Raw genomic sequence first — 24,402 nt, 5'->3', positions numbered from 1 at the left:
GGTGGAGGCTTGCTCGACGGCCCACTACTCCCAGCTACAGGTGAAGTTCGGACAGCCATTACCTGCGCTCCCAATGTCGATGCCATCCCCGGTGCCGATGTCGACATCAACACTGAGGAATCAGTCGGAGCTCCAAAAAGACGGTCCCAAAGAGCTCTTCTCAACACCTGTGTCCGCTTTTTCAAGCTAAGACACAACTTACAAGCGTCTGGGCGATGGTCGGGCCCAAGGCAATGGATGCACCAGGAGTGCCCAAGATCGACCGCTGGCACCGAGCACACTTACTGAAGCCGCTGTAAGGCTTCGATGACATCAGCGGAAAAATCCGCGGCAGCGAAGTCAATGGCTTCAATTGTGCCGAGGGCATAAAAAAGGAAGTACCGCGGACGTGCGGTCCAAAAAGGCCGCAACGGAAACGAAAGGAAACTTACCAAGGTCAAAAAACTAAGGAAAAAGAGGGTTCCTTTTTTTTTTTTTAAACTAGAAAGAACACAAAAAAAAGGCAACGTAAAACAAGAAAAAAGCGGCAAATAGCACGCGAAAAGCGGCCTAAGTTTTTCCTGGGACCTGAGGGAGAGCGACCGACAAGCAGCCCTCTCCACCTGCTGAAAGAAAAAAACTGAGGTGAGAACGGACGCGCGGGCAGGAAGATGGCCGCGCATGCGCAGTGCGTCCGTCCCGCACTTTGCTGGCTGTCGCAAAGCTCTTTGAATTTTACTAGAAAAATCTCCAATCCTGGGGCCGCCGTGGACGCCGCCCACATGTGAGAACAAGCAGCCTGCTTGTCCTCAGAGAATACAAGATTCAGTAATAAAAGGAATGAGAAACTTTGAAATTAAAAAATAATCTATTTCTGGTATGGCTAAAATGGGGGATAGAATAGAAAGTAAAATCCTTCTCTGTTGGGTGAATAATCTCTAAATATCTACCAATCCAAGATTATTTTTTAAAGAGACAAGAGCTTGGTGAGACTTTGTTTGGTGATACATACAATTTGACTTTCTGTCTAGGTGTTGATCTAAAATTTGATTGAAATCCCCACCCAAAATTACAATGCCAGGAAAGAAATCTGGAGAGTCTTTATTTGGAGCATACACATTTAGAAAGGTATAAGCAATATCATCAATTTCTACATTTAATTTAATCTACCTGCCCTCTGAATCTGTTGATTGTTTAAAAATATGCAAAGGAAGGGGTTTGTGATAGAGAATAGCTACCCCATTTTTTTTATTTAAAGCTGGGGAATGACGTGCAACCATATATTTTTTTTTATCAGAAAGGTGTTTTATATCTGCTGCTAGCAGATGGGTCTCCTGAATAAAGGCTATATCAGCTTTCAAATGAGAGATATAATAACAATTTATTCCTTTTAATTGGGCTGTTTAAACCCTTAATATTAATAGAAACAATTCTCATAAAACAAAGTGAAAACAATCATCCGTTATAGACAACTTTACAACATTTCCGATGCAGGATTTAATACACACAGACTGTTTGTGAGACTTTAAGTAATCAAGATACCCACTGACTAAAAACAAAGAAACGGTAAAAAAAAAAAACCCAAAAGTTGGAAAATACCAAATGTTGACAGCATCATGAACGGGTCTAACAAGGCTAAATATAACAATAGCGCCGTTAAACATATAAGAATCTGAGCGGGTTGCAGCATATAAGAACATACAACAGAGGACATAAAGAGACTAGTAAAAAAGGCCTGTTTCTGGCGCCGATGAAACGGGCGCTAGCGGGCACGGGACTCCCTTCCCCTCCCCTTCCCGGTACCTGTTCCGTCGGCCCAGGAAAGAAAGAGCCCCCTCTTTCCTCCATAGCGGTGGCTTCCTTGCTGCATGGTGTGGGAGTCCGGCTCTTGGCATTTCAAAATGGCCGCCGAGAGTTGAAGTCTCGTGAGGCAGCGTGAACTCTCGGCGGCCATTTTGAAACGCCGAGAGCCGGACTCCCACACCATGCAGCAAGGAAGCCACCGCTACGGGAGGAAAGAGGGGGCTCTTTCTTTCCTGGGCCGACGGAACAGGTACCTCTAGACCACCAGGGAGACACGCGTAAGGGGAGGGGAGGTGACAGGGAGGGAGGGAGGTTGGTGAGGTTAAGCGTGTGCTACTGTGGGCGGGGCTATGTGGTGAAAGGGGCGGGGTTCATGTGCACGTCAGCGGCGGCTGGGATTTGTTGGAAGGGGAGGAGTAGGGAAACACGCTCCGTGTGTTTCCCTACTGCTCCCCGTGCGTAAATTTGTTTTTGTGTTCCGCCCTCGACGTCATCACGTGTGACGCGAGGGCGGGGCATGAAGATGTTGTGGTGGCTTCACCACCATGAAACCACGAACCGGTGTGTGAGTGACTTCAGTGACGTCAGTGTCCTCAGAACGTTGAGGCTGCGTTTTATTATAGTAGATTATAATTCACAATATAGTTAGCAGAAGTAGATCAATTGCTATTCAGGACATGCCTGTACTAAATCACTTAACAGAGAACAATATAATGGACAAAATGACATAGTAACACAGCTACCATTTGAGAGCTATATTATGTGTAAGAAGAATCATACTGATCAGAGCATGTCCAAAAATTGCTTGAGAGCATCTGAATCTTCAAAGGTACGAGTATTGTTGTGTACAGTTACTCTCATTCGAGCTGGATATAACAGACCAAATTGTGCACCTAAAGATTTCAAACGATCTCTCTGCTGAGGAAACTGCTTTCTGCTCTGCACTGTGATCTTATTAAGATCTGGGAAGATTATAATTTTTGAACCATCATGAAAAAGAGGATACTTTAACTTCGCCTTTTGCAGAATCAGAAGAGCCTGAGGATATAGAAGAATCTTAACAACCATCAGACGAGGCAAAGCTTGTTTCATGGGTTTACCAGAAGGTACTCTGTGAGCTCTCTCAATTTCAAAAGGCGCATCAAAACGGATGTCAAGTAAAGCAGGGAGCAGATTCTGCATATAAGCAATAGGATCTAAACCTTCAGCACCTTCATGGATCCCAAGAACCTGGATATTACTACGTCTGACTCTGTTATTTAAATCCTCCAGCTCCTTCTTCAAAATAACGATTTCTCTCGCAGTTTTCCTCAGTGAAGCTATCTCCTGTGTGTTAGCCTCACAGCATAAAGATAACGAATCTAGTCGGGACTGTGTTTGTGACAGTTGTGCTTTGATCTCCCCTACTTCCTCTCTTGACTGATTGAGAGAGTAATTTGAGTCCTGTAAAAATTCCCGATGTGATAATAGTTCTCTCATTATTGTTTGAAGAGAAATATCCTCTGGATCTACCTCTGCCGCCATCGACATAGCCACTGTGCTGACTGGATCTTGTCTAAGCTTTTTTGAAGCAGGTGACTGTAATGTTTGACATCTGACTTTGGAGGTTTTACCGGCATCCTTTCTTGGTATGGGTAATTCCGTTTTGATTTAAAATTTCCTCTGAATAAGTCAGCAACCTGCAGGATTCTGAGTTCCCAAACAGGAGACACGTAGTTAGGCAGCCATCTTATTCACGCTCGCTAGTGCCCCCCCTGCACACAGTATTCTGAATGGGGCCTCACCAGAGACTTGTACAAGGGCACTATCACCTCTTGTTTCCTGCTGGTCATCCCTCTCCTTATGCACACGAACATCTTTCTGGCTTCGAGTGTCACCTTTTCTACCTGTTTGGCCATCTTAAGGTCATCACACAATCACTCCCAAGTCCCGCTCTTCTTTTGTATACAGCTCTTCACCCCCTATATTGTACTGTTGCTTCTGGTTTTTGTGACCCAAGTGCATGACCCTGCATTTCTTAGCATTAAATCTTAGTTGCCAATTTTTGGACCATTCTTCAAGCTTCGCCAGTTCCTTCCTCATGCTATCCACACCCTCCGAGGTGTCCACTCTATTACAGAGGTTGGTATCATCCGCAAAGAGACCAGACAATTCTTCAATAATATCACTCACAAAGATGTTTAAAAAAGCCGGCCCAAGGACCGATCCCTGCAGTACATCACTTGTAACATGCTTTTCATCAGAGCAAACTCCATTTACTACTACCCTCTGTCTCCTACTGTTTAACCAGTTTTTAACCCAGTAAGTCACTTTAGGTCCCATATCGAGGGCATTCAGTTTACTTATCAGTCGCCTGTGCGGAACTGTGTCAAAGGCTTTGCTAAAATCTATATATACCACACCTAGCACCCCTCCCACGTCCAACTATTTGGTCACCCAGTCAAAAAAGTCAATCAGATTTGTCAGACAAGATCTGCCTAGGTTGGCTATATGGCACAGTGGTGTCAGGGTTCTGATTCCATGGACTGATTAAAACTAGAAGAGGCTCAAACTGAGAGATTTATGCTTCCTCTTTTATTGGGGACACTCAAGGAAGTTACACGGAAATACTTTTAAAACAAATAGGAGGAAATATTTTTTCACTCAACGAATAGTTAAGCTCTGAAACTTTGCCGGAAGATGTGGTAACAGCGGTTAGCGTATCTGGGTTTAAAAAAGCAAATGGGTAAATTGGGCAACCCTGCCATGTCCTACAACGAACAGGAAAAGAATCAGATAGGGCTCTATGATAAGCAGTCGATCAGAAAGAGACAAATCCAACCTAGCATCTCATTTGGTATTACAAATTTTCTTAATACCGAGAACATATATGACAATATCACTCTATCAAAGGCCTTCTAGGGCCAACACTACATTTGAGAGTTTACCCCGTTCCGCCAACTGCAAGATATTGAATAACTGGCAAGTATTATCCGTGGAGACATGGCCTTGAATGAAGCCCATCTAATCCGAATGTATAGACAAGGAAGAATATTTTCCAGCTGAAGCTGTAAAATTTGAGCAAGCAGCTTCATGTCAATATTAAGTAATGAAATAGGGGGGTGCGCCTCAGCATTGTCCACGTCACTTTGCCTTTTACACAACACGATTGTCGCATTGTCCCCAGTTGTGGAAGGGTGTTGCCCCAGATATGAGAAAACCTCCTGTAGCATTGGCTCTAACTCTGTCTGAAACTTCCTATTAAACTCTAAAGGGTAACCATCCGGACCCGCATTCTTCCCAGTCTTTATACCCCGAACAGCTGCTTTCTTAACTTCCAGTATGGAAAAAGGATGATGCAAAGAATCCATCTGTTGAAAGTCAGACTAGGCACAGAAACCCCATTTAGGAAAGTCAGACACACCACCAAAGAAGAGTCCCCTACTCCAGTATAAAATTCCTCAAAATGCATACATAAAACTTGTTCCAACACACACCAAGTCATTACTATCTCACCTCTACTGTTACATAACTGCCGGATCACCATAGTGGCAGCCCTATGGTGTACCATCCAAGCTAATAATGTACTAAGTTTATTACTGTGTTCATAATACTTCATCTTAAACATTCACCAAGATCGTTCAATTTTATCTACTTTAAGCTCTCGTACTTTATCACACATTAAACAAAGCTGATGATAAATACATTAAGAGCCAGTTGCTCTATGTTTTAATTCAGGCTGCACAACCTGCACCTCCCAACATAATTCTGCCTGATTCAATCATTTAGGGCCCTGTTTACAAAGACGCGTTAGAGTTTTAAGCACACTCTAAAATCAGCGCATTCTAACCTTGTAGACACCCATAGGAATATTATGAGCATCTACACTGCTAGTGCATGCTAAAACCGCTAGCGGGCTTTTGTAAACAAGGCCTTTAATGTGGCGAGAATTATTTATTTATTTGCTGCACTTAGTAACATAGTAGATGACGGCAGAAAAAGACCATCCAGTCTGCCCAACAAGATAATTCATATTTGCTACTTTTTGTGTATACCCTACTTTGATTTGTACCTGTGCTCTTCAGGGCACAGACCGTATAAGTCTGCTCCAGCACTATCCCCACCTCCCGATCTTGACTAAGCTCCTGAGGATCCATTCCTTCGGCACAGGATTCCTTTATGCTTATCCCACGCATGTTTGAATTCCGTTACCGTTTTCATTTCCACCACCTCCCGCGGGAGGGCATTCCAAGCATCCACTACTCTCTCCGTGAAAAAATACTTCCTGACATTTTTCTTGAGTCTGCCCCCCTTCAATCTCATTTCATGTCCTCTCGTTCTACCATCTTCCCATCTCCGGAAAAGGTTCGTTTGCGGATTAATACCTTTCAAATATTTGAACGTCTGTATCATATCACCCGTTTCTCCTTTCCTCCAGAGTATACATGTTTAGTTCAGCAAGTCTCTCCTCATACGTCTTGTAATGCAAATCCATACCATTCTCGTAGCTTTTCTTTGCACCACTTCAATTCTTTTTACATCCTTAACAAGATACGGCCTCCAAAGCTGAACACAATACTCCAGGTGGGGCCTCACCAACGACTTATACAGGGGCATCAACACCCCCTTTCTTCTGCTGGTCACACCTCTCTCTATACAGCCTAACAACCTTCTAGCTATGGCCACCGCCTTGTCACACTGTTTCGTCGCCTTCAAATCCTCAGATACTATCACCCCAAGATCCCTCTCTCCGCCCGTACCTATCAGACTTTCCCCGCCTAACACATACGTCTCCCGTGGATTTCTATTCCCTAAGTGCATCATTTTGCATTTCTTCGCATTGAATTTTAATTGCCAAACCTTAGACCATTCTTCTAGCTTCCTCAGATCCTTTTTCATGTTTTCCACTCCCTCCCGGGTGTCCACTCTGTTACAGATCTTAGTATCATCCGCAAATAGGCAAACTTTACCTTCTAACTCTTCGGCAATGTCACCGATCCCTGAGGCACTCCACTACTCACCTTTCCCTCCTCCGAGCGAATTCCATTCACCACCACCCTCTGGCGTCAGTCAACCAGTTCCTAATCCAGTTCACCACTTCAGGTCCTGTCTTCAGCCCATCCAGTTTATTTAAGAGCCTCCTGTGGGGAACCGTGTCAAAAGCTTTGCTGAAATCTAAGTAGATTACGTCCATAGCTCGTCCCTGATTCAATTCTCTTGTCACCCAATCAAAGAACTCAATGAGATTCGTTTGGCACGATTTCCCTTTCGTAAAACCATGTTGTCTCGGATCTTGCAACTTATTGGCTTCCAGGAAATTCACTATCCTTTTCTTCAGCATCGCTTCCATTACTTTTCCAATAACCGAAGTGAGGCTTACCGGCCTGTAGTTTCCAGCTTCTTCCCTATCACCACTTTTGTGAAGAGGGACCAACAAAGGCCTTTAATGTGGCGAGAATAATTTATTTATTTGCTGCACTTGTATCCCACATTTTCACACCCATGAAGGACTACCTTTAGTGTTTTTCGACCGAAGGACAGGATCATATTCAGAAGACAAATGCACCAACAGCTTCTTGGAGCATAGGAAAACAATATTTCCTACCCAGCAAAGACTGAATCAAACTCCACAACTGACCATGAGGGGGTAAATCTCCCATCCGAATGGTCAAGGCAACAGGATGGTAGATCATGACAAGCCAAAATTTCACTAGTAAGCCTATGCAAAGCAAAGAGGAAAAAATCAACAAGGCTAAAATAATAATACCAAGGGGAGGATTAAATACACACCACACATCCTTCACTCCAAGTTCATCATCATGGCTGCAAGATTGCAAGAACCTCCTTCTCGCCACCGTGACTCCAAGCGATCCAGAGTGGCATTGAGACAGGTATTCCAATCCCCACCAATAACAGTGGTGAGGCCAGAGTATTGCTAAGAACATCATGAAGGGCTGGTCATGATTTGGGCCATATACATTGGCAGGAATGAATTCTGTGGCCCCAATTAAGACTTTGTAATTCTATTTACTTTTTTTTACTATGTAAGCCGCATTGAGCCTGCTATATGTGGGAAAGCGCGGTGTACAAATGTAATAAATAAATAAATTGGAGAAGAACATAATGTCTATTACTGTCTGAACTAGAATGTAAAACTCATAAGGGTAATGCTTTATGAATAATAGCACAAACCCCTCTACTTCTAGAATTAAATGAAGCAAAATAAGCTTGTCCTACCCAATCTCTTTGAAGCATCTGTTGTAGTCATATGAGTTTCCTGCAAAAAGGAAATCTGTACCTTCTGCCTTTTAAGATATTAGAGAACCCGTGCTCTCTTAACTGGAGTAGCAATACCACCTATGTTGAGGGAAATAATATGAATAGAGGAGCTCACAGCGGAAAATATAGAAAAAGGGATATTAATATGTGCATCTGAGAAAGAAAATGTTCCACTCCCATTGAATATAAAACCAAATTGCAATAGACAAATCTGTAAACACCATATCATGTGTGACTGCTATAATTTTACAAAGTTAAACATCCCAAACCACCCTTTCCCTCCCACCAAATATACACCCAGAAACCTCCCCACTTCTCCCACCCCCTAACCTCAAACAGCCACCCCCATCTCCCAGGCCTCTGAAAGAAATACACAAAAAACCACCATCATCCCTATTCTATTAACTTTGTATTTCAAATTACTATGTAAGCTGCATTGAGCCTGCATTATGTGGGAAAGCGCGGGGTACAAATGTAATAATAATAATAATACCAACAACTATCCCAACTTCCTGTATGCAATAAAGAAAAGATTTTACTGTTACTGATGCACTACGCTCACCTATACAATTGGTCTCAGATTTCTTGGTCTACTATTGTTTGGTCGGATCATTAAATGCTTAAGTGCTTAACTTTACAATCAATTGGGAGCAGAACACACAATGGAAATATAAATATATCCAGAGAGAAATTTGATTCAACTAAATTCTGGTCTCAATTTCATCAGTTTTCAACAGCTGATTTTCCTGTGAATTTTGATGTTAGCTGGAAGGAATTCTGTGTGAAGGTTTTAGATGAAATTGTACCAATCCGTACAAAGACTAAGATTACATGTAAGAGTAATAAATGATTTGACTCAGAACTGCTTGGGTTAAAACAAATATGCAGGAGACGTGAAAGCAAGTGGAAGAAATCTTTAGATCAATATTTAAAAAGAGAGTGAGGACAAGCAAATGCTATTTACAGAACTGCTTTGATTACTAAAATAAAGTTGTGGTATTCTAAGTTGATTGGTACTGATGTATCTAATGTAAAAGCTCTTTTCCAACTGGGCACTAGATTATCTGATTACGACAGAAGTAGCACTCCAGATCCTCAATGTGAATCAGCACTTTTTTCAAAGTGTCCCTGGTGCTTGTGGCCTCCCTCCGCAGCTCTCCTATATCATCTTCAGCAAAGGACAGACTTGCTCTGTGTGTTCAATATGCTCCACAGCTTCCTTTAATGAGGCCAATGAACCCACCTCTGCCTGGATTACAGTAAGTTTAGTGGACTGTAATGCAATGCCACTCCGAATCTCAGCAAGCACCATGTCCAGTGTGACTCCCTCCATTAAGACAGAGTCCAAAGAAACTCCAATATTACTATACATGCATTCAACAGGTTCCTTGGGCCGACTCCCGCCACCATCATGATGCAGACTCTTCACCAAATCTTCACCAAACGAGATCTTCACACAGAAAAATTTCAACACCATGGTTCAATGAAGAATTTAAAAAACTTAAAACACAAGTCAGAAGGTTAGAACGAGCTTGGACTAAAAAGAAAGACAACACCACACAAACGCCTGGAAACAACTCCAAAGAAAATACAAATACACCATAAGACAAACCAAAAAACTACACTACAAAACCTTAATCGGACCAAACTACAAGGATACACACAAACTTTTCCAACTCGTGAGCAAACTAATAGACACCACACCAGTCACAACCAACAGTAAAGATATTCCTGGAGCAGACAATAAAGATAAAGGAAATCATTAGAGCCAAAAAACAATCCTTCAGAAAGTGGAGAAGAGAACCAACTGAAAGTAACAGGATAGATCATAAGGAATGCCAAGCCAAATGCAAAGCGGAGATAAGGAGGGCAAAAAAGGACTTTGAGAAGAAATTAGCGTTGGAAGCAAAAATACATAGTAAAAATTTTTTTAGATACATTAAAAGCAGGAAACCGGCCAAAGAGTCGGTTGGGCCGCTGGACGAAAATGGTGTTAAAGGGGCGATCAAGGAGGACAAAGCCGTAGCGGAGAAATTAAATGAATTCTTTGCTTCGGTCTTCACCGAGGAGGATTTGGGGGGGACACCGGTGCCGGAAAGAATATTTGAAGCGGGGGGAGTCGGAGAAACTAAACAAATTCTCTGTAACCTTGGAGGATGTAATGGGTCAGTTCAGCAAGCTGAAGAGTAGTAAATCACCGGGACCTGATGGTATTCATCCCAGAGTATTAATAGAACTAAAAAATGAACTTGCGGAGCTACTGTTAGAAATATGCAATCTGTCCCTAAATCGAGTGTAGTACCGGAAGACTGGAGGGTAGCCAATGTTACTCCGATTTTAAGAAGGGTTCCAGAGGAGATCCGGGAAATTATAGACCGGTGAGTCTGACGTCGGTGCCGGGCAAGATGGTGGAGGCTATTATTAAGAATAAAATTGCAGAGCATATACAAAAACATGGACTGATGAGACAAAGTCAGCACGGATTTAGTGAAGGGAAGTCTTGCCTCACCAATCTAATGCATTTTTTTGAGGGGGTAAGCAAACATGTGGACAATGGGGAGCCGGTTGATATTGTATATCTGGATTTTCAGAAGGCGTTTGACAAAGTGCCGCACGAAAGACTCCTGAAGAAATTGCAGAGTCATGGAATCGGAGGTAGGGTATTATTATGGATTAAGAACTGGTTGAAAGATAGGAAGCAGAGAGTAGGATTGCGTGGCCAGTATTCTCAGTGGAGGAGGGTAGTTAGTGGGGTCCCGCAGGGGTCTGTGCTGGGTCCGTTGCTTTTTAATGTATTATAAATGACCTAGAGATGGGAATAACTAGTGAGGTAATTAAATTCGCCGATGACACAAAATTATTCAGGGTCATCAAGTCGCAGGAGGAATGTGAACGATTACAGGAGGACCTTGCGAGACTGGGAGAATGGGCGTGCAAGTGGCAGATGAAGTTCAATGTTGACAAGTGCAAAGTGATGCATGTGGGTAAGAGGAACCCGAATTATAGCTACGTCTTGCAAGGTTCCGCGTTAGGAGTTACGGATCAAGAAAGGGATCTGGTTGTCGTCGTCGATGATACGCTGAAACCTTCTGCTCAGTGTGCTGCTGCGGCTAGGAAGCGAATAGAATGTTGGGTGTTATTAGGAAGGGTATGGAGTCCAGGTGTGCGGATGTTATAATGCCAGTTGTATCGCTCCATGGTGCGACCGCACCTGGAGTATTGTGTTCAGTACTGGTCTCCGTATCTCAAAAAAGATATAGTAGAATTGGAAAAGGTACAGCGAAGGGCGACGAAAATGATAGTGGGGATGGGACGACTTTCCTATGAAGAGAGGCTGAGAAGGCTAGGGCTTTTCCGCTTGGAGAAGGACGGCTGAGGGGAGATATGATAGAAGTGTATTAAAATAATGAGTGGAATGGATCGGGTGGATGTGAAGCGACTGTTCACGCTATCCAAAAATACTAGGACTAGAGGGCATGAGTTGAAGCTACAGTGTGGTAAATTTAAAACGAATCGGAGAAAACTTTTCTTCACCCAACGTGTAATTAGACTCTGGAATTCGTTGCCGGAGAACGTGGTACGGGCGGTTAGCTTGACGGAGTTTAAAAAAGGGGTTAGATAGATTCCTAAAGGACAAGTCCATAGACCGCTATTAAATGGACTTGGAAAAATTCCGCATTTTTAGGTATAACTTGTCTGGAATGTTTTTACGTTTGGGGAGCGTGCCAGGTGCCCTTGACCTGGATTGGCCACTGTCGGTGACAGGATGCTGGGCTAGATGGACCTTTGGTCTTTCCCAGTATGGCACTACTTATGTATTTATGTACTTATGTACAATCTTGCGAAATACTTCAATGAAAAAATAGTACAACTACGACTCAAAATACCTGTCAGCACCACCGACTATACTGAACTCCTTAATTGCCTAGACCCAGCCCCTGGCATTCATCCAACGGACAGGACATGGACCAACTTCGAGATACTATCAGAGAACATCATCTCCCAAACGCTCAAAAGACTTGCCAAATCCCATTGCAAACTAGACCTATGCCCAAATAACCTGATGACATCAGCCCCTCAACAATTCATAAACGACATAACGAAACATCTGAACTACATACTACAAAATGGATTCTTCCCGAAGGAAAAAGGAAACATCTTACTCACCTCCATACCCAAAGACACAAAGAAGAGCGCTAGTGAACTAACTAACTATAGACTGGTAGCATCTATTCCCTTAATAACCAAATTAACCAAAGGGTTGGTGACTACGCAACTTACAAACTATCTAGATAAATTTTCTATATTCCACGATTCCCAATCAGGGTTTAGGTCTAACCACAGTACCAAAACAGTATTAGTAACCCTCATGTCTAAATTCAAACAACGATTACATCTGGTAAGAACATACTACTTCTACAATTTGACATGTCAAGCGCTTTCGACATGGTTGACCACGGAATCCTTGATTACTTTGGAATTGGAGGCCACGTCCTCCAGTGGTTCAAGGGATTCTTAACCGCAAGGTCATACCAAGTAACATCTAACTTGACCACTTCAGCCGCATGGGTACCTGAATGCGGAGTACCACAAGGATCCCCCCTCTTGCCAACTCTATTCAACTTAATGAAGATACCCCTGGCAAAATTACTATCAAATCAAAACCTCAATCCATACATTTATGCGGATGACGTAACGATCTACATCCCATTCAAACAAGACCTAAAAGAATTTTCTAATGACATCAACCAAAGCCTCAAAATCATGCATTCATGGGCGGACGCATTTCGGCTGAAACTCAATGCAGAAAAGACCCAATGCCTAATACTAACCTCCCAACACAACAAGAAAGAATACACCGCCATCAACACACCAACTCTAAACCTTCCTATTTCAAAAACCCTAAAAATTCTTGGAGTCACCATTGATCGACACCTAACACTAGAGAACCATGCGAGAAACACAACCAAGAAGATGTTCCACTCAATGTGGAAACTAAAAAGAATAAGACCTTTCTTCCCAAGGAGTGTTTTCCGTAACTTAGTACAATCATTAGTGCTTAGTCATCTAGACTATTGCAACGCACTATATGCCGGCTGCAAAGAACAAATAATCAAGAAACTCCAGACAGCCAAGAACATTGCAGCTAGACTCATATTTGGCAAACCAAAATTTGAAAGTGCCAAGCCCTTATGAGAAAAATTACACTGGCTTCCACTTAAGGAATGCATCACGTTCAAAATATGTTCACTAGTTCACAAAATTATCCATGGAGATGCACCAGCTTACATGTCTGACCTAATAGACTTACCACCTAGGAATGCCAGAAGATCATCCCCCACATTCCTTGATCTGCACTTCCCCAGTTGTAAAGGAATGAAATACAAATCAATGCACGCGTCAAACTTCACCTACTTGAGCACACAGTTATGGAACGCACTGCCGCGCAACTTGAAATCGATCTATGAAAGAACGAACTTCCGCATATTACTGAAGACCGATCTCTTTGAAAGAGCATACCAAAAAGACCAACCCAAGTGAATATACACTACACAACTTGCCTATTTAATTTCAGAACTGTTTCTTAAAATCTGCTTGTATACTACTACTTTGTTTTTATCATCATACTAACCAAGATCATGCAATACTAAATGTTTATATTACTAACACTCTTCCACTACTCATGATGTATTGTAAGCCACTTTGAGCCTGCAAAGAGGTGGGATAAGGTGGGATACAAATGCAACAAATAAATAAATAAATAAATTCCACCATGGAGGGCTGGTGAGATCTGAGGTTTGCCTTAGACATCTCCAATGATACTTTAGAGGTGCATTTGGTTTCCATTTTACTCACTATATATGTAAAGCTGTGTAAACCCAGTCTTTCAAGTAGAGAAGCCAAGTCTGCAGGTAGAAATTCACAGTTAAGAGCAACAGGACCCAGGAGCACAACAAGGTGCAACTTTCCTCTAGGCAGCCATCTTGGTACCCCAATGTATATAAATAATTCTCACCTAAACATTCTGAAGCTCACTCTGTGGCAGGGAAACACTGAAGCCCTGCAGTGTTGTAGGCTAGGCTGTCAGCACCACTCACTCATATCTCACTCATAGACCCGCCCTCAGCCACACCCCATCCGCACATTATTCACAACCCCAACGTTCTAATGAAGCTGCAAAGTCTGCAACTTCTGTGGTGGTGTAGATCGGAATTTTTCCCCATCAGTGTCTGCCCCGCCCTCGCGTCAAAACGTCATGATGTCGAGGGCTGAGCAATGACACTCAACGAATAGCATCGCTCACCCACTCCGCCCTCGCGTCTAAACGTCATGACGTCGAGGGCGGGTAATGATACAAGAAAATACAAAAGGAGTTTGTTGCCTCCGCAATGCCGCCACAAGCCCCACTACTAACATTTACAGCGCAAGGTACGGACCACACGTCACCCTCGTCTTCTCTCTGAAACGATGTCACCCGCATGCTGCGAACTTTACTTCCCACTTCTATCACTTCAACTGTGTCGTGGGTTGCACAGCAAAGATGCGAAACAACTGTTTGCTAAATGGTAGGGAAGCCGTGTGGGGAAAGGGGTTTTCTCTTGCTCTCTTTCTTCTTCCTGCCTTTCACTCCGTCTCCCGCGCTACGAGCGCGAGTACACTCCGAGCGGTGGTCATACTTTCCTAAGCTGCCACATCAGTTGACTTTCTCTGTTTAGTAATGGGGAAAATCTAACGTCTATTACAATATATTTTTCATGCTGGAGGCAGGTCTTACTACATCTCTCTGAAGCTGCTTCAGGGGTCCCCCCCCCCACACACACACATACACACCTGGCGATGGTGCTGCTGGAACAGGCAGTAAATGGGAGGGGGAGGGAAAACACTGCAACTGGGACGCAAACCAGTACAACGGGGAGGGGGAAATGAGAGGAAAGGAGGGGGTTGGGTGGGAGTGGGAAAACCCTAGAACTGGGAGGGAGGGGGTTCAACAACACTGCAACTGGTAGGACATAGAGGGAGGGAGGGAGGGGGGTGGAAAAACACTGGAACTGGGGAGGGGAGGGAGGGGGTGGGAATATCCTGGAAGTGGGAGGGAAAGGGAGGGGAGGGGGGGCCCTCCCACTGTCATTCTCACACAAACACTGTCGCGCCCAGTCTCACTCTCTCTGTCACACACACTCACACATTCACTCTCTCTCTATCACACACTCACTCTCACACACACTCTGTAAAACACATACACTCTGAGGAAAACCTTGCTAGCGCCTGTTTCATTGGTTTCAGAAACGGGCCCTTTTTTACTAGTTATAGTATAATTTGTATGCATGTAAATGTATGCCCCACCCACACGTCACTCATGTCCAACTATGCACTACTGCATTTACCACCCACATGTCACCCATGTCCAACTATGCAAAATTACATTTAGGCATTTACATACATGCGTATATGCCATTATTCTAATAATTTAGACCAGGGGTTCTCAACCTAAGCCACTCTTGTTTTCAAGATATCTACAATTAATATGCATGAAATAAATTTGTATGTACTGGCTCCATTATATGCAAATCTCCCTCATGCATAATCATTGTGGGTATCCTGAAACTGTGACTGGCTGGGTGTGTCACAGGGACTGGGTTGAGAACCTGACATAGACACATATTCAGTGTGAAGATACTAGTGCCCACTTTATAGAATTATCTCATACAGGGCAATTCTATAACTGAGCACCCACATTTATGTGCCACTTGTGTGCATAAATGTATAGCATACTAGAACATTTGCAGATATGTAACATAGTAACATAGGATGATGGCAGAGAAAGACCTGTACGGTCCATCCAGTCTGCCCAACAAGATAAAATCATATATGCTACTTTATATGTATACCTGACCTTGATTTGTCCCTGCCATTTTCAGGGCACAGACCGTAGAAGTCTGCTCAGCACTAGCCCTGCCTCCCAACCACTAGCCCTGCCTCCCAAACACCAGTGCCGCCACCCAATCTCTGCTAAGCTTCTGAGGATCCCTTCCTTCTGAACAGGATTTCTTTATGTTTATCCCACGCATTTTTTAATTCCGTTACCGTTTTCATCTCCAGCACCTCCCAAGGAATGGCATTCCAAGTATCTACCACTCTCTCCGTGAAAAAATACTTCCTGACACTTTTCTTGAGTCTGTCCCCCTTCAACCTCTACTACTACTACTACTACTTAGCATTTCTATAGCGCTGCCAGGGTTACGCAGCGCTGTACAAGTTTAAACATGGGGAAGGAAAGTCCCTGCGCAAGAGAGCTTACAATCTAAAGGTAAAAACTATGTAGTCAGTGTAGGTATCAGGAATGGGAAGGTGGTTAGGCACCATAAGCAAGGGAGAAGAGATGGGCCTTGAGTAAGGACTTGAAAATGGGCAGGGAGGGCGCATGGCGTATGGGCTCAGGAAGTTTGTTCCAGGCATAAGGTGATGCGAGGCAGAAGGGGCGGAGTCTGGAGTTAGCGGTGGTGGAGAAGGGTACAGAAAGGAGTGATCTGTCCTGAGAGCGGAGGTTACGGGTGGGAACATATGGGGAGAGGAGGGTAGAGAGGTAATGGGGGGCTGCAGATTGAGTGCACTTGAAGGTCAATAGGAGAAGCTTGAACTGTATATGGTAGCGGATCGGGAGCCAGTGAAGCGACTTGAGGAGAGGGGTGATATGAGAGTATCGGTTCAAGCGGTAGATAAGACGTGCGGCGGAATTTTGGACAGATTGAAGGGGGGATAGGTGGCTAAGCAGGAGGCCAGCGAGGAGAAGGTTGCAATAGTCAAGACAAGAGGTAACGAGCGAGTGGACGAGGGTTCGGGTGGTCTGTTCAGAGAGGAATGGGCGAATTTTGCTAATATTATAGAGGAAGAAGCGACAGGTCTTAGCTGTCTGCTGGATATGGGCAGAGGAGAGGGAGGAGTCAAAAATGACTCCGAGATTGCGGGCTGAAGAGACGGGGAGGATGAGGGCATTGTCAACAGAGACAGAAAGTGGGGGAAGAGGAGAAGAGGGTTTGGGTGGAAAGACAAGGAGCTCAGTCTTTGCCATGTTCAGTTTCAGATGCCGGTTGGACATCCAGGCAGCGATGTCTGAAAGGCAGGCCGAAACTTTGACCTGGGTTTCAACTGTGATGTCAGGAGTGGAGAGGTAAAGCTGGGTATCATCAGCATAGAGATGGTACTGGAAACCATGTGATGAGATCAACGAGCCCAGGGAAGAGGTGTATATCGAGAAAAGAAGCGGTCCAAGGACAGATCCTTGAGGGACCCCAACAGAGAGCGGGACAGGGGTGGAAGAAGAGCCATTAGAAAATACTCTGAAGGTGCGTTGGGAAAGATACGAGGAGAACCAGAAGAGGACGGAGCCCTGGAACCCAAATGAGGACAGTGTGTCAAGAAGTAAATTATGATTGGCGGTGTCAAAGGCGGCAGATAGGTCGAGGAGGATGAGGATGGAATAGTGACCTTTGGATTTGGCAAGGAACAGGTCATTGCAGACTTTAGAGAGTGCTGTTTCTGTTGAGTGTAGTGGGCGAAAGCCGGATTAAAGCGGGTCGAGGACGGCCTGAGAGGAGAGGAAGTCAAGGCAGCGGCTGTGGACAGCACGTTCAAGTAATTTGGAGAGGAAGGGTAGAAGAGAGATGGGGCGGTAGTTGGAGGGACAGGTGGGGTCAAGTGATGGTTTTTTGAGAAGTGGTGTGACTACAGCGTGCTTGAAGGTGTCAGGGACAGTGGCAGTGGAGAGAGAGAGGTTGAGGATGTGACAGATTGAGGGGTTAACTGTAGGAGAGATGTTGGTAAGCAGATTGGTGGGAATGGGATCAGAGGAACAGGTGGTGCACTTACAGGAAGAAAGAAGGCGAGCAGTTTCCTCTTCGGTGATCTCAGGGAAGGAGGAGAAGGAGGCCAGGTTAGGTTGGTTGAGGGAGTGGGTTAAGAAGTCACAGGGAGGAGAAGGCTTGGAAGTGAATTCAAGGTTTATCTTCTGCACTTTATCGCGGAAGTAGTCAGCTAGTGTTTAAGGAGAGAGAGGAGGGGTGGGAGCGGAGGGTACTTTAAGTAGGGAGTTGAGGGTGGCGAAGAGGCGACGAGGGTTGGAGCCAAGAGAATTGGTTAATTGAGAATAATATTCCTGTTTGGCAAGGAAATGGTATGGGATTTGCGTACATTTCATGTACTCTAGTTCTACCGCCTTCCCGTCTCCGGAAAAGGTTTGTTTGCAGATTAATACCTTTCAAATATTTGAACGTCTGTATCATATCACCCCTGTTTCTCCTTTTCTCCAGGGTATATATGTTCAGGTCAGCAAGTCTCTCCTCCTATGTCTTGTAACGCAAATCCCATACCATTTTTGTAGCTTTTCTTTGCACAGCTTCAATTCTTTTTACAACCTTAGCAAGATACGGCCTCCAAAACTGAACACAATTCCCCAGGTGGGGCCTCGCCAATGATTTGTACAGGGGCATCAACACCACCTTTCTTCTGCTGGCCACACCTCTCTCTATACAGCCTAGCATCCTTCTGGCTACAGCCACCGCCTTGTCACACTGTTTCGTTGCCTACAGATCCTCAGATACTATCACCCCAAGATCCCTCTCCCCGTCTGTACATATCAGACTCTCACTGCCTAACACTCCCTAAGTGCATCACTTTGCAATTATTTGCATTGAATTTTAATTGAAAAACATTAGACCATTCTTCTAGTTTCTGCAGATCCTTTTTCATGTTTTCCACGCCCTCGCAGGGTATCCACTCTATTACAAATCTTGGTATCATCCACAAAAAGGCAAACTTTACCTTCTAACCCTTCGGCAATGTCACTCACAAATATATTGAACAGAATCAGTCCCAGCACCGATCCCTGAGGAACTCCACTACCCACCTTTCCCTCATCCAAGTGAATTCCATTAACCACCACCCTCTGGTGTCTGTCCATCAACCAGTTCCTAATCTAGTTCACCACGTTGGGTCCTAACTTCAGCTTATCAAGTTTATTCAAGAGCCTCCTGTGGGGAACCGTGTCAAAGGCTTTGCTGAAATCTAAGTAGATTACATCTATAGCACGTCCTTGATTCAATTCTCCGGTCACCCAAAGAATTCAATGAGATTCGTTTGGCACGATTTATCTTTGGTAAAACCATGTTGTCTCGGATCTTGCAACTTATTGGCTTCCAGGAACTTCAATATCCTTTGCTTCAGCATCGCTTCCATTACTTTTCCAATAACCGAAGTGAGGCTTACTGGCCTGTAGTTTCCAGCTTCTTATCACTATTTTGAGAAAAGGGACCACATCCGCTCTTCTCCAATCCCACGGAACATCCCCATCTCCAAGGACTTATTAAACAAATCTTTAAGAGGACACACCAGAACCTCTCTGAGCTCCCTCAATATCATGTGGTGGATCCCGTCCAGTCCCATGGCTTTGTCCACCTTTAGATTTTCGAGTTGTTCATAAACACTCTCTTCTGTGAACGGTGCTATATCCGCTCCGTTCTCATATGTACTTTTGCCAGTCAAATGTGGTCCTTCTCCAGGATTTTCTTCAGTGAAAACAGAACAAAAGTATTTGTTTAGCAAATTTGCTTTTTCTTCATCATTATCCACATAGCAGTTCACAACATCTTTCAGTCTTGCATGTGTAAGTGGCAGCAAAGCAACTTAGCGCTATTTTGTAAGGGCATGCATAAGTGGAATAAGCAGGTAACTGCAAGAGGGGGGCATTCACACGAGTGGAAAGTGATGTGATGTGATCTATTTCTTGTATATCGCTAATGCCGTCTTAACAGAGGTTCAAAGCAGTTTAACAAAAAGAAATAACCAAAAAAGGAAAATGATTATGACATAAACCGTTTAAACAGAGATGTCCTTTAACTGCTTTCTAAAGGAGAGATAACTGGAAGACCTGCACAGTTTCAAAGGAAAAGGAAGCGAAAGCCAGAAATATGGTGCCTGAATGCAGAAAGACATCTCCAAAATCTGTTTGCATCTAACACCAAGAAAAGAGGGCAGTAAAGGACAGATCAAATCCCTTACTTTCAGAACTCTGCTTACAAGAGGGAAAAAAATCAAGTTAAAAAAATATTCTGGAGCACAGCCATCAAATATTTTGAAAATTAAGCAGGCTAACAAACAAAACTCTAAAATGAATAGGGAGCCAGTGTAATGCAACTAGTGCAGCAGTTGTTGAGCTGTCAGATTTTTTAAGGCCCAAAATAAGTTTTGCTGCTGTATTCTGTAATAATTTTAATTTGAGTCAAAATTTTAACGCAAGAGAGACTTATATTTCAACAATTTTATTGGGAACATTTCACAGTACATAGTCAGTATCCATAATGTACAGGACAATAAATGCGATATCTTACATACATTTATACAGTTACTACGTGCCATCAAGTGTTTTTATAATTCCCCCGGCCCCTTTCCCCAAACCCTCTCCAACCTAACTCACCCCCCCCCCCCCCCCCCCCCCCCCCCGAATCCTAACCCCCTTCCCCACCATAAGAATCCTATCTCCTCAACAAAGGGAGTCAACTGTCACCTGCATTTGGTAAGCGTCTCTCTCGTACATGCAGAAAGGGGTCACCCAATTGATTAAGAATGGCACTACGGGCCCGCGGTGCAAGGGCATGTATGTAGCATTGCCAGGTTAAGTAAAACTCTCTCTGTTGCTTAAGTTTTAGACGAACATCTCTTAATTCCAATAGTAAGAACACATGTAGCTTGTTATGCCATTGCCAGTGTGTAGGTGCCTCTTGTTTTACCCAGTTAATTAAGATGCATTTTTTACCTATTAGAAGCACTTTATATAGCAGTGCGTTATAATGGACAGCACCAGCCCCTCTCAGCGCCCCCACTCCCAACAGAACGTTTTCAGGCCCCAGTGACGCAAGAGAGACTTAAAGGGCATTGCAATAATCTAGGTGGCTCAGAATGCATGCTTCCACTACAATGGTAAAATGGGATTTCTCAAAATACCATCTGATATGGTGCAACTGACTTAGCTTAAGAAAGACAATTTGTGATAAATTAACCTGAGGCTCTAAGGAAAGAGACAAATCCAAAATAACACCAAGAATTTTAGAGGACAGGGTAAGGCAGGACTGACACATGCCTACTTAAGAATATAGTAAGTTACAAGCACCCTTGCTGCACTTAGGTGCCCGTAGTTATGGCAGGTCTATGGCTGGTGTTGGCACCTATATTTTAGGTGCACTGACACTAGGTTACACTAGTATTGTACAATGGAATCTGGGCACCCAGATGCTGTTAGAGAATAAGCTCTCATCATGCAGCACTGAACACCTAAAAGGGGTGCCCAGTATAGAACTGCCCCATAGTGTCTAACAGGGTTCATCTCATCTAGTTTTAAAATATTAAATCCTTTGTGCCAATGTTTATTTGCTTCCAATGAAGGGTAGGGGTATGGAGGATAATTATGGATAAATATTGCATTACATTAGATTCTTATTTCCCACACTAATCTCATGAGTTCTGTGTGGCTAACAATTCTCCAAATAAGAGTCAAACTGACTAAACACAATCAGTGGATAAGATAACTAGGCTATATTTTAAGTAATACAAATTTCTGTAATAAAGTAGTTTTCAACAGCTTGCAGAATTTTATATAATTGGTTTGAGATCTTATCTCAGATGGTAACATAGTCCACCATTTTGCAGCATTAAAAGAGAATGTTGATAAATATATTGTTTTATAAACAATCTTCTTACACAGGTTTGTATAAAATTAAAAACTCTTGAATCAGGAACTGAATTCCTTCTAGATAAATAAACTAGATCACATACAAACACGATGGATAAAAGAACAGAGTTTGAATATGGAATGTACCTCCACTTGCAGCCAATGGAATCTGGCCAACAAAGGAATAATCCTCTCAAATTTGGGCATCCTAAAGATAATTCAAGCTGCCATGTTCGTAACATTTCAAGCCTTTTCTGTACCGACTCCTTATATCCTACATATTACAGTAATCTATATTATTATTATTATTTGTATAGCGCTACCAGACGTACGCAGCGCTGAACACCTGACATAGAGAGACAGTCCCTGCTCAATAGAGCTTACAATCTAAAAATATAATACACAGACAAGACAAATTAAGGGCGAGGGAACTACTGGGTGAGAAGGAACAAGGGGAGGCAATTGAGTAGTGGCTAGGAGCCAAAAGCAGTGATGAAAAGGTGGGTTTTCAGCTTAGATTTGAAAACAGGTAGAGATGGAGCTAGATGTACATGCTCAGGAAGTCTATTACAGGAATAAGGTGTGAGAACAATGGTTTGAACAATGAGTTGAAATACATTGGGTTCAAAATACGCCCTGGCTCATCTAAAAATCCAGAATGATCCAAGAACTTTTGTGCCTACATTCTGAGATTGTTTTTCAAATGTAAGATGCTTATCCAAAGTCACTCCTAAAATGTTAAGATATGGTTCCCAACATATAACTTACTCCCTCAATCACTCATACTTGCCCATCTCATTGGTCCATGCTAGCTATATTATCACAAATAACATCATACCTCTTCTCAAAACCAATCCAATCTCGATGCAAGAGAGGCAGCGAAATTGCACCACAGCTGCTTAGAAGGTTACAGAAATGATGACTTCGTAAAATGTTTAACTGAGAAATGCTGCAATAGGATTTATTTCAAATGTTCATTGGTACACGAAAGACTTATTTTAAAACCATAGGGACACACAGCAATATGGTGCAGGAATTCAGCCCTGTTTAGGACATGTATAAAAACAGAGTAGAGATAATTATTACAGGTCAAAATGTGTAAGGGAGGCTAAATTGGAGCACAAAACTTGACAGCCCATCACAACCACAGGATTGAGGTATGATACAATAGCAAAGTACAGGCTAAGACTGCACTCATGGAGTTCATAAGCACAATAGTGTGGGACTGCAGTAAATGGGAAGAACAATATGGGAACACAATTCTAGAAGAGAAGAGGGTTTTGGTGCAGTGCGACACATTAGACAGAGCTGCATAGAAACAGTACAATATAGAGAAGAGACAATAACACAAGATTGCATCCGAAGAGCTAAATAAAGGAAGGAAGGTAAATAAGCTTTACAGATTAATTGAATTTCACAGTCAAGCAGTCCAAGAAAATAATGAGCAGCATCTGCCTCCCACTCAATCTTCATGACCTATGGACGCTAACAGTGGAAGACATGAACCGCCACCGAAGTTACTTGAATGGCAGCTAGTAGCTCAAGGAACATTCTTTGCATGGTGCCAGATAATATCTGGCAGGAACATGTTACTCATTCAAGAACATCTATAGCTGCAACACATTTCATACTGGGAATCCATTACCTTTTTCTTCACAGCCAAACGCGCCAGCACACTTGTGTGTTCCCAGTGTGCATAAACCTTCTTCTCATACTCGTAGGAGGGGAAAAAGCAAACCACACCCCCAGGGACTACATTACACAAATTGGAAAGAACCCGGCCCATCTCATCCATCTATAGGAAAAGAAAAAAAATGTTACTTTCTTATAGCAGGCATTTTCCATAGACAGCAGGATAAGAGTCCTCACAATACAGGCTGACATCACCAACAGAGCCCATGTAAGAAAGCTTCTTCAGCTTAGTAATTACTAGAAACTTTTGAGTCACATCACCACGTATGCATGCTACTTCCTACCTGCCGCTGTCATATGGGATCACCTTAACCTTTTCAGCTAGAGTAGAATACAGCTCTTTGTATGTGAGAACTTGTATTTTGTTCTCCATAGAGAACACCTGCTACAAGTAACTTGGTTTTCTCCAAGGCCAAGCAAAATGGCAAATTCTCACAGCATGGGATTCCTTAGTTACAAGCTGCCTTCAACAGTAAAAATGAGGATCAATAAGGCAATGCAATAGAAGATGCCAACATATATTGCAGTGGCAACCAGTCTTTATATTGTTTTCGTCTTCTTTTTTTTTTTTTGGAAGGTAGCATGGAAGAGAAAAGAAATGGGCCTAGGGGATGGGGTTGGATTCTAATCCCCCAAAGAGATTCCAGAAGACTGACTGGCCAAACCTACCGTTACTTCAGAATCCTTTTTCAAAAACAAGTGAGCTGCAAATGTATGAACAGCTGAGCATGGTCTCATGGATTCCCTCACAGGCTTTATGCTTCTGAAGTGCAATGTCTATGCACTTTGGCCCCCGCCTGGCATTCAGTATCACAAGCCCTCAATATCAATGAAGTTGAGGATGAATCTTTTCTCTTCTTCAGGCGAGACTCAAATGATGATGGATCCTGATGGGTTCTATTAGTGTTTGAGGTTGAGGGTGAACAATGTACTCTCAATACTGATACACT

At 43.3% G+C, this 24,402-nt stretch overlaps 1 protein-coding gene across 1 annotated transcript in view; it reads right to left on the bottom strand.

The window, feature by feature from the left end:
* Positions 1-9,199: 9,199 nt before the first annotated feature.
* The window catches only part of LOC115459329 (ATP-dependent DNA helicase DDX11-like), a gene marked incomplete at its 5' end in the record, with an annotated part of 77,502 nt that continues 62,299 nt past the window's right edge, over positions 9,200-24,402 (bottom strand). The window contains 2 exons of the mRNA XM_030189169.1: positions 9,200-9,490; positions 23,406-23,555. Coding sequence (XP_030045029.1) covers positions 9,200-9,490; positions 23,406-23,555 — 441 coding nt within the window. The remainder of the gene's footprint in view (positions 9,491-23,405; positions 23,556-24,402) is intronic.

This window comes from Microcaecilia unicolor, unplaced genomic scaffold, assembly GCF_901765095.1.
Source record: "Microcaecilia unicolor unplaced genomic scaffold, aMicUni1.1, whole genome shotgun sequence".
Taxonomy (NCBI): Eukaryota; Metazoa; Chordata; class Amphibia; order Gymnophiona; family Siphonopidae; genus Microcaecilia; species Microcaecilia unicolor.
Note: the sequence above shows the minus strand (reverse complement) of the source record. Positions and strands in the feature narration are given on the sequence as shown.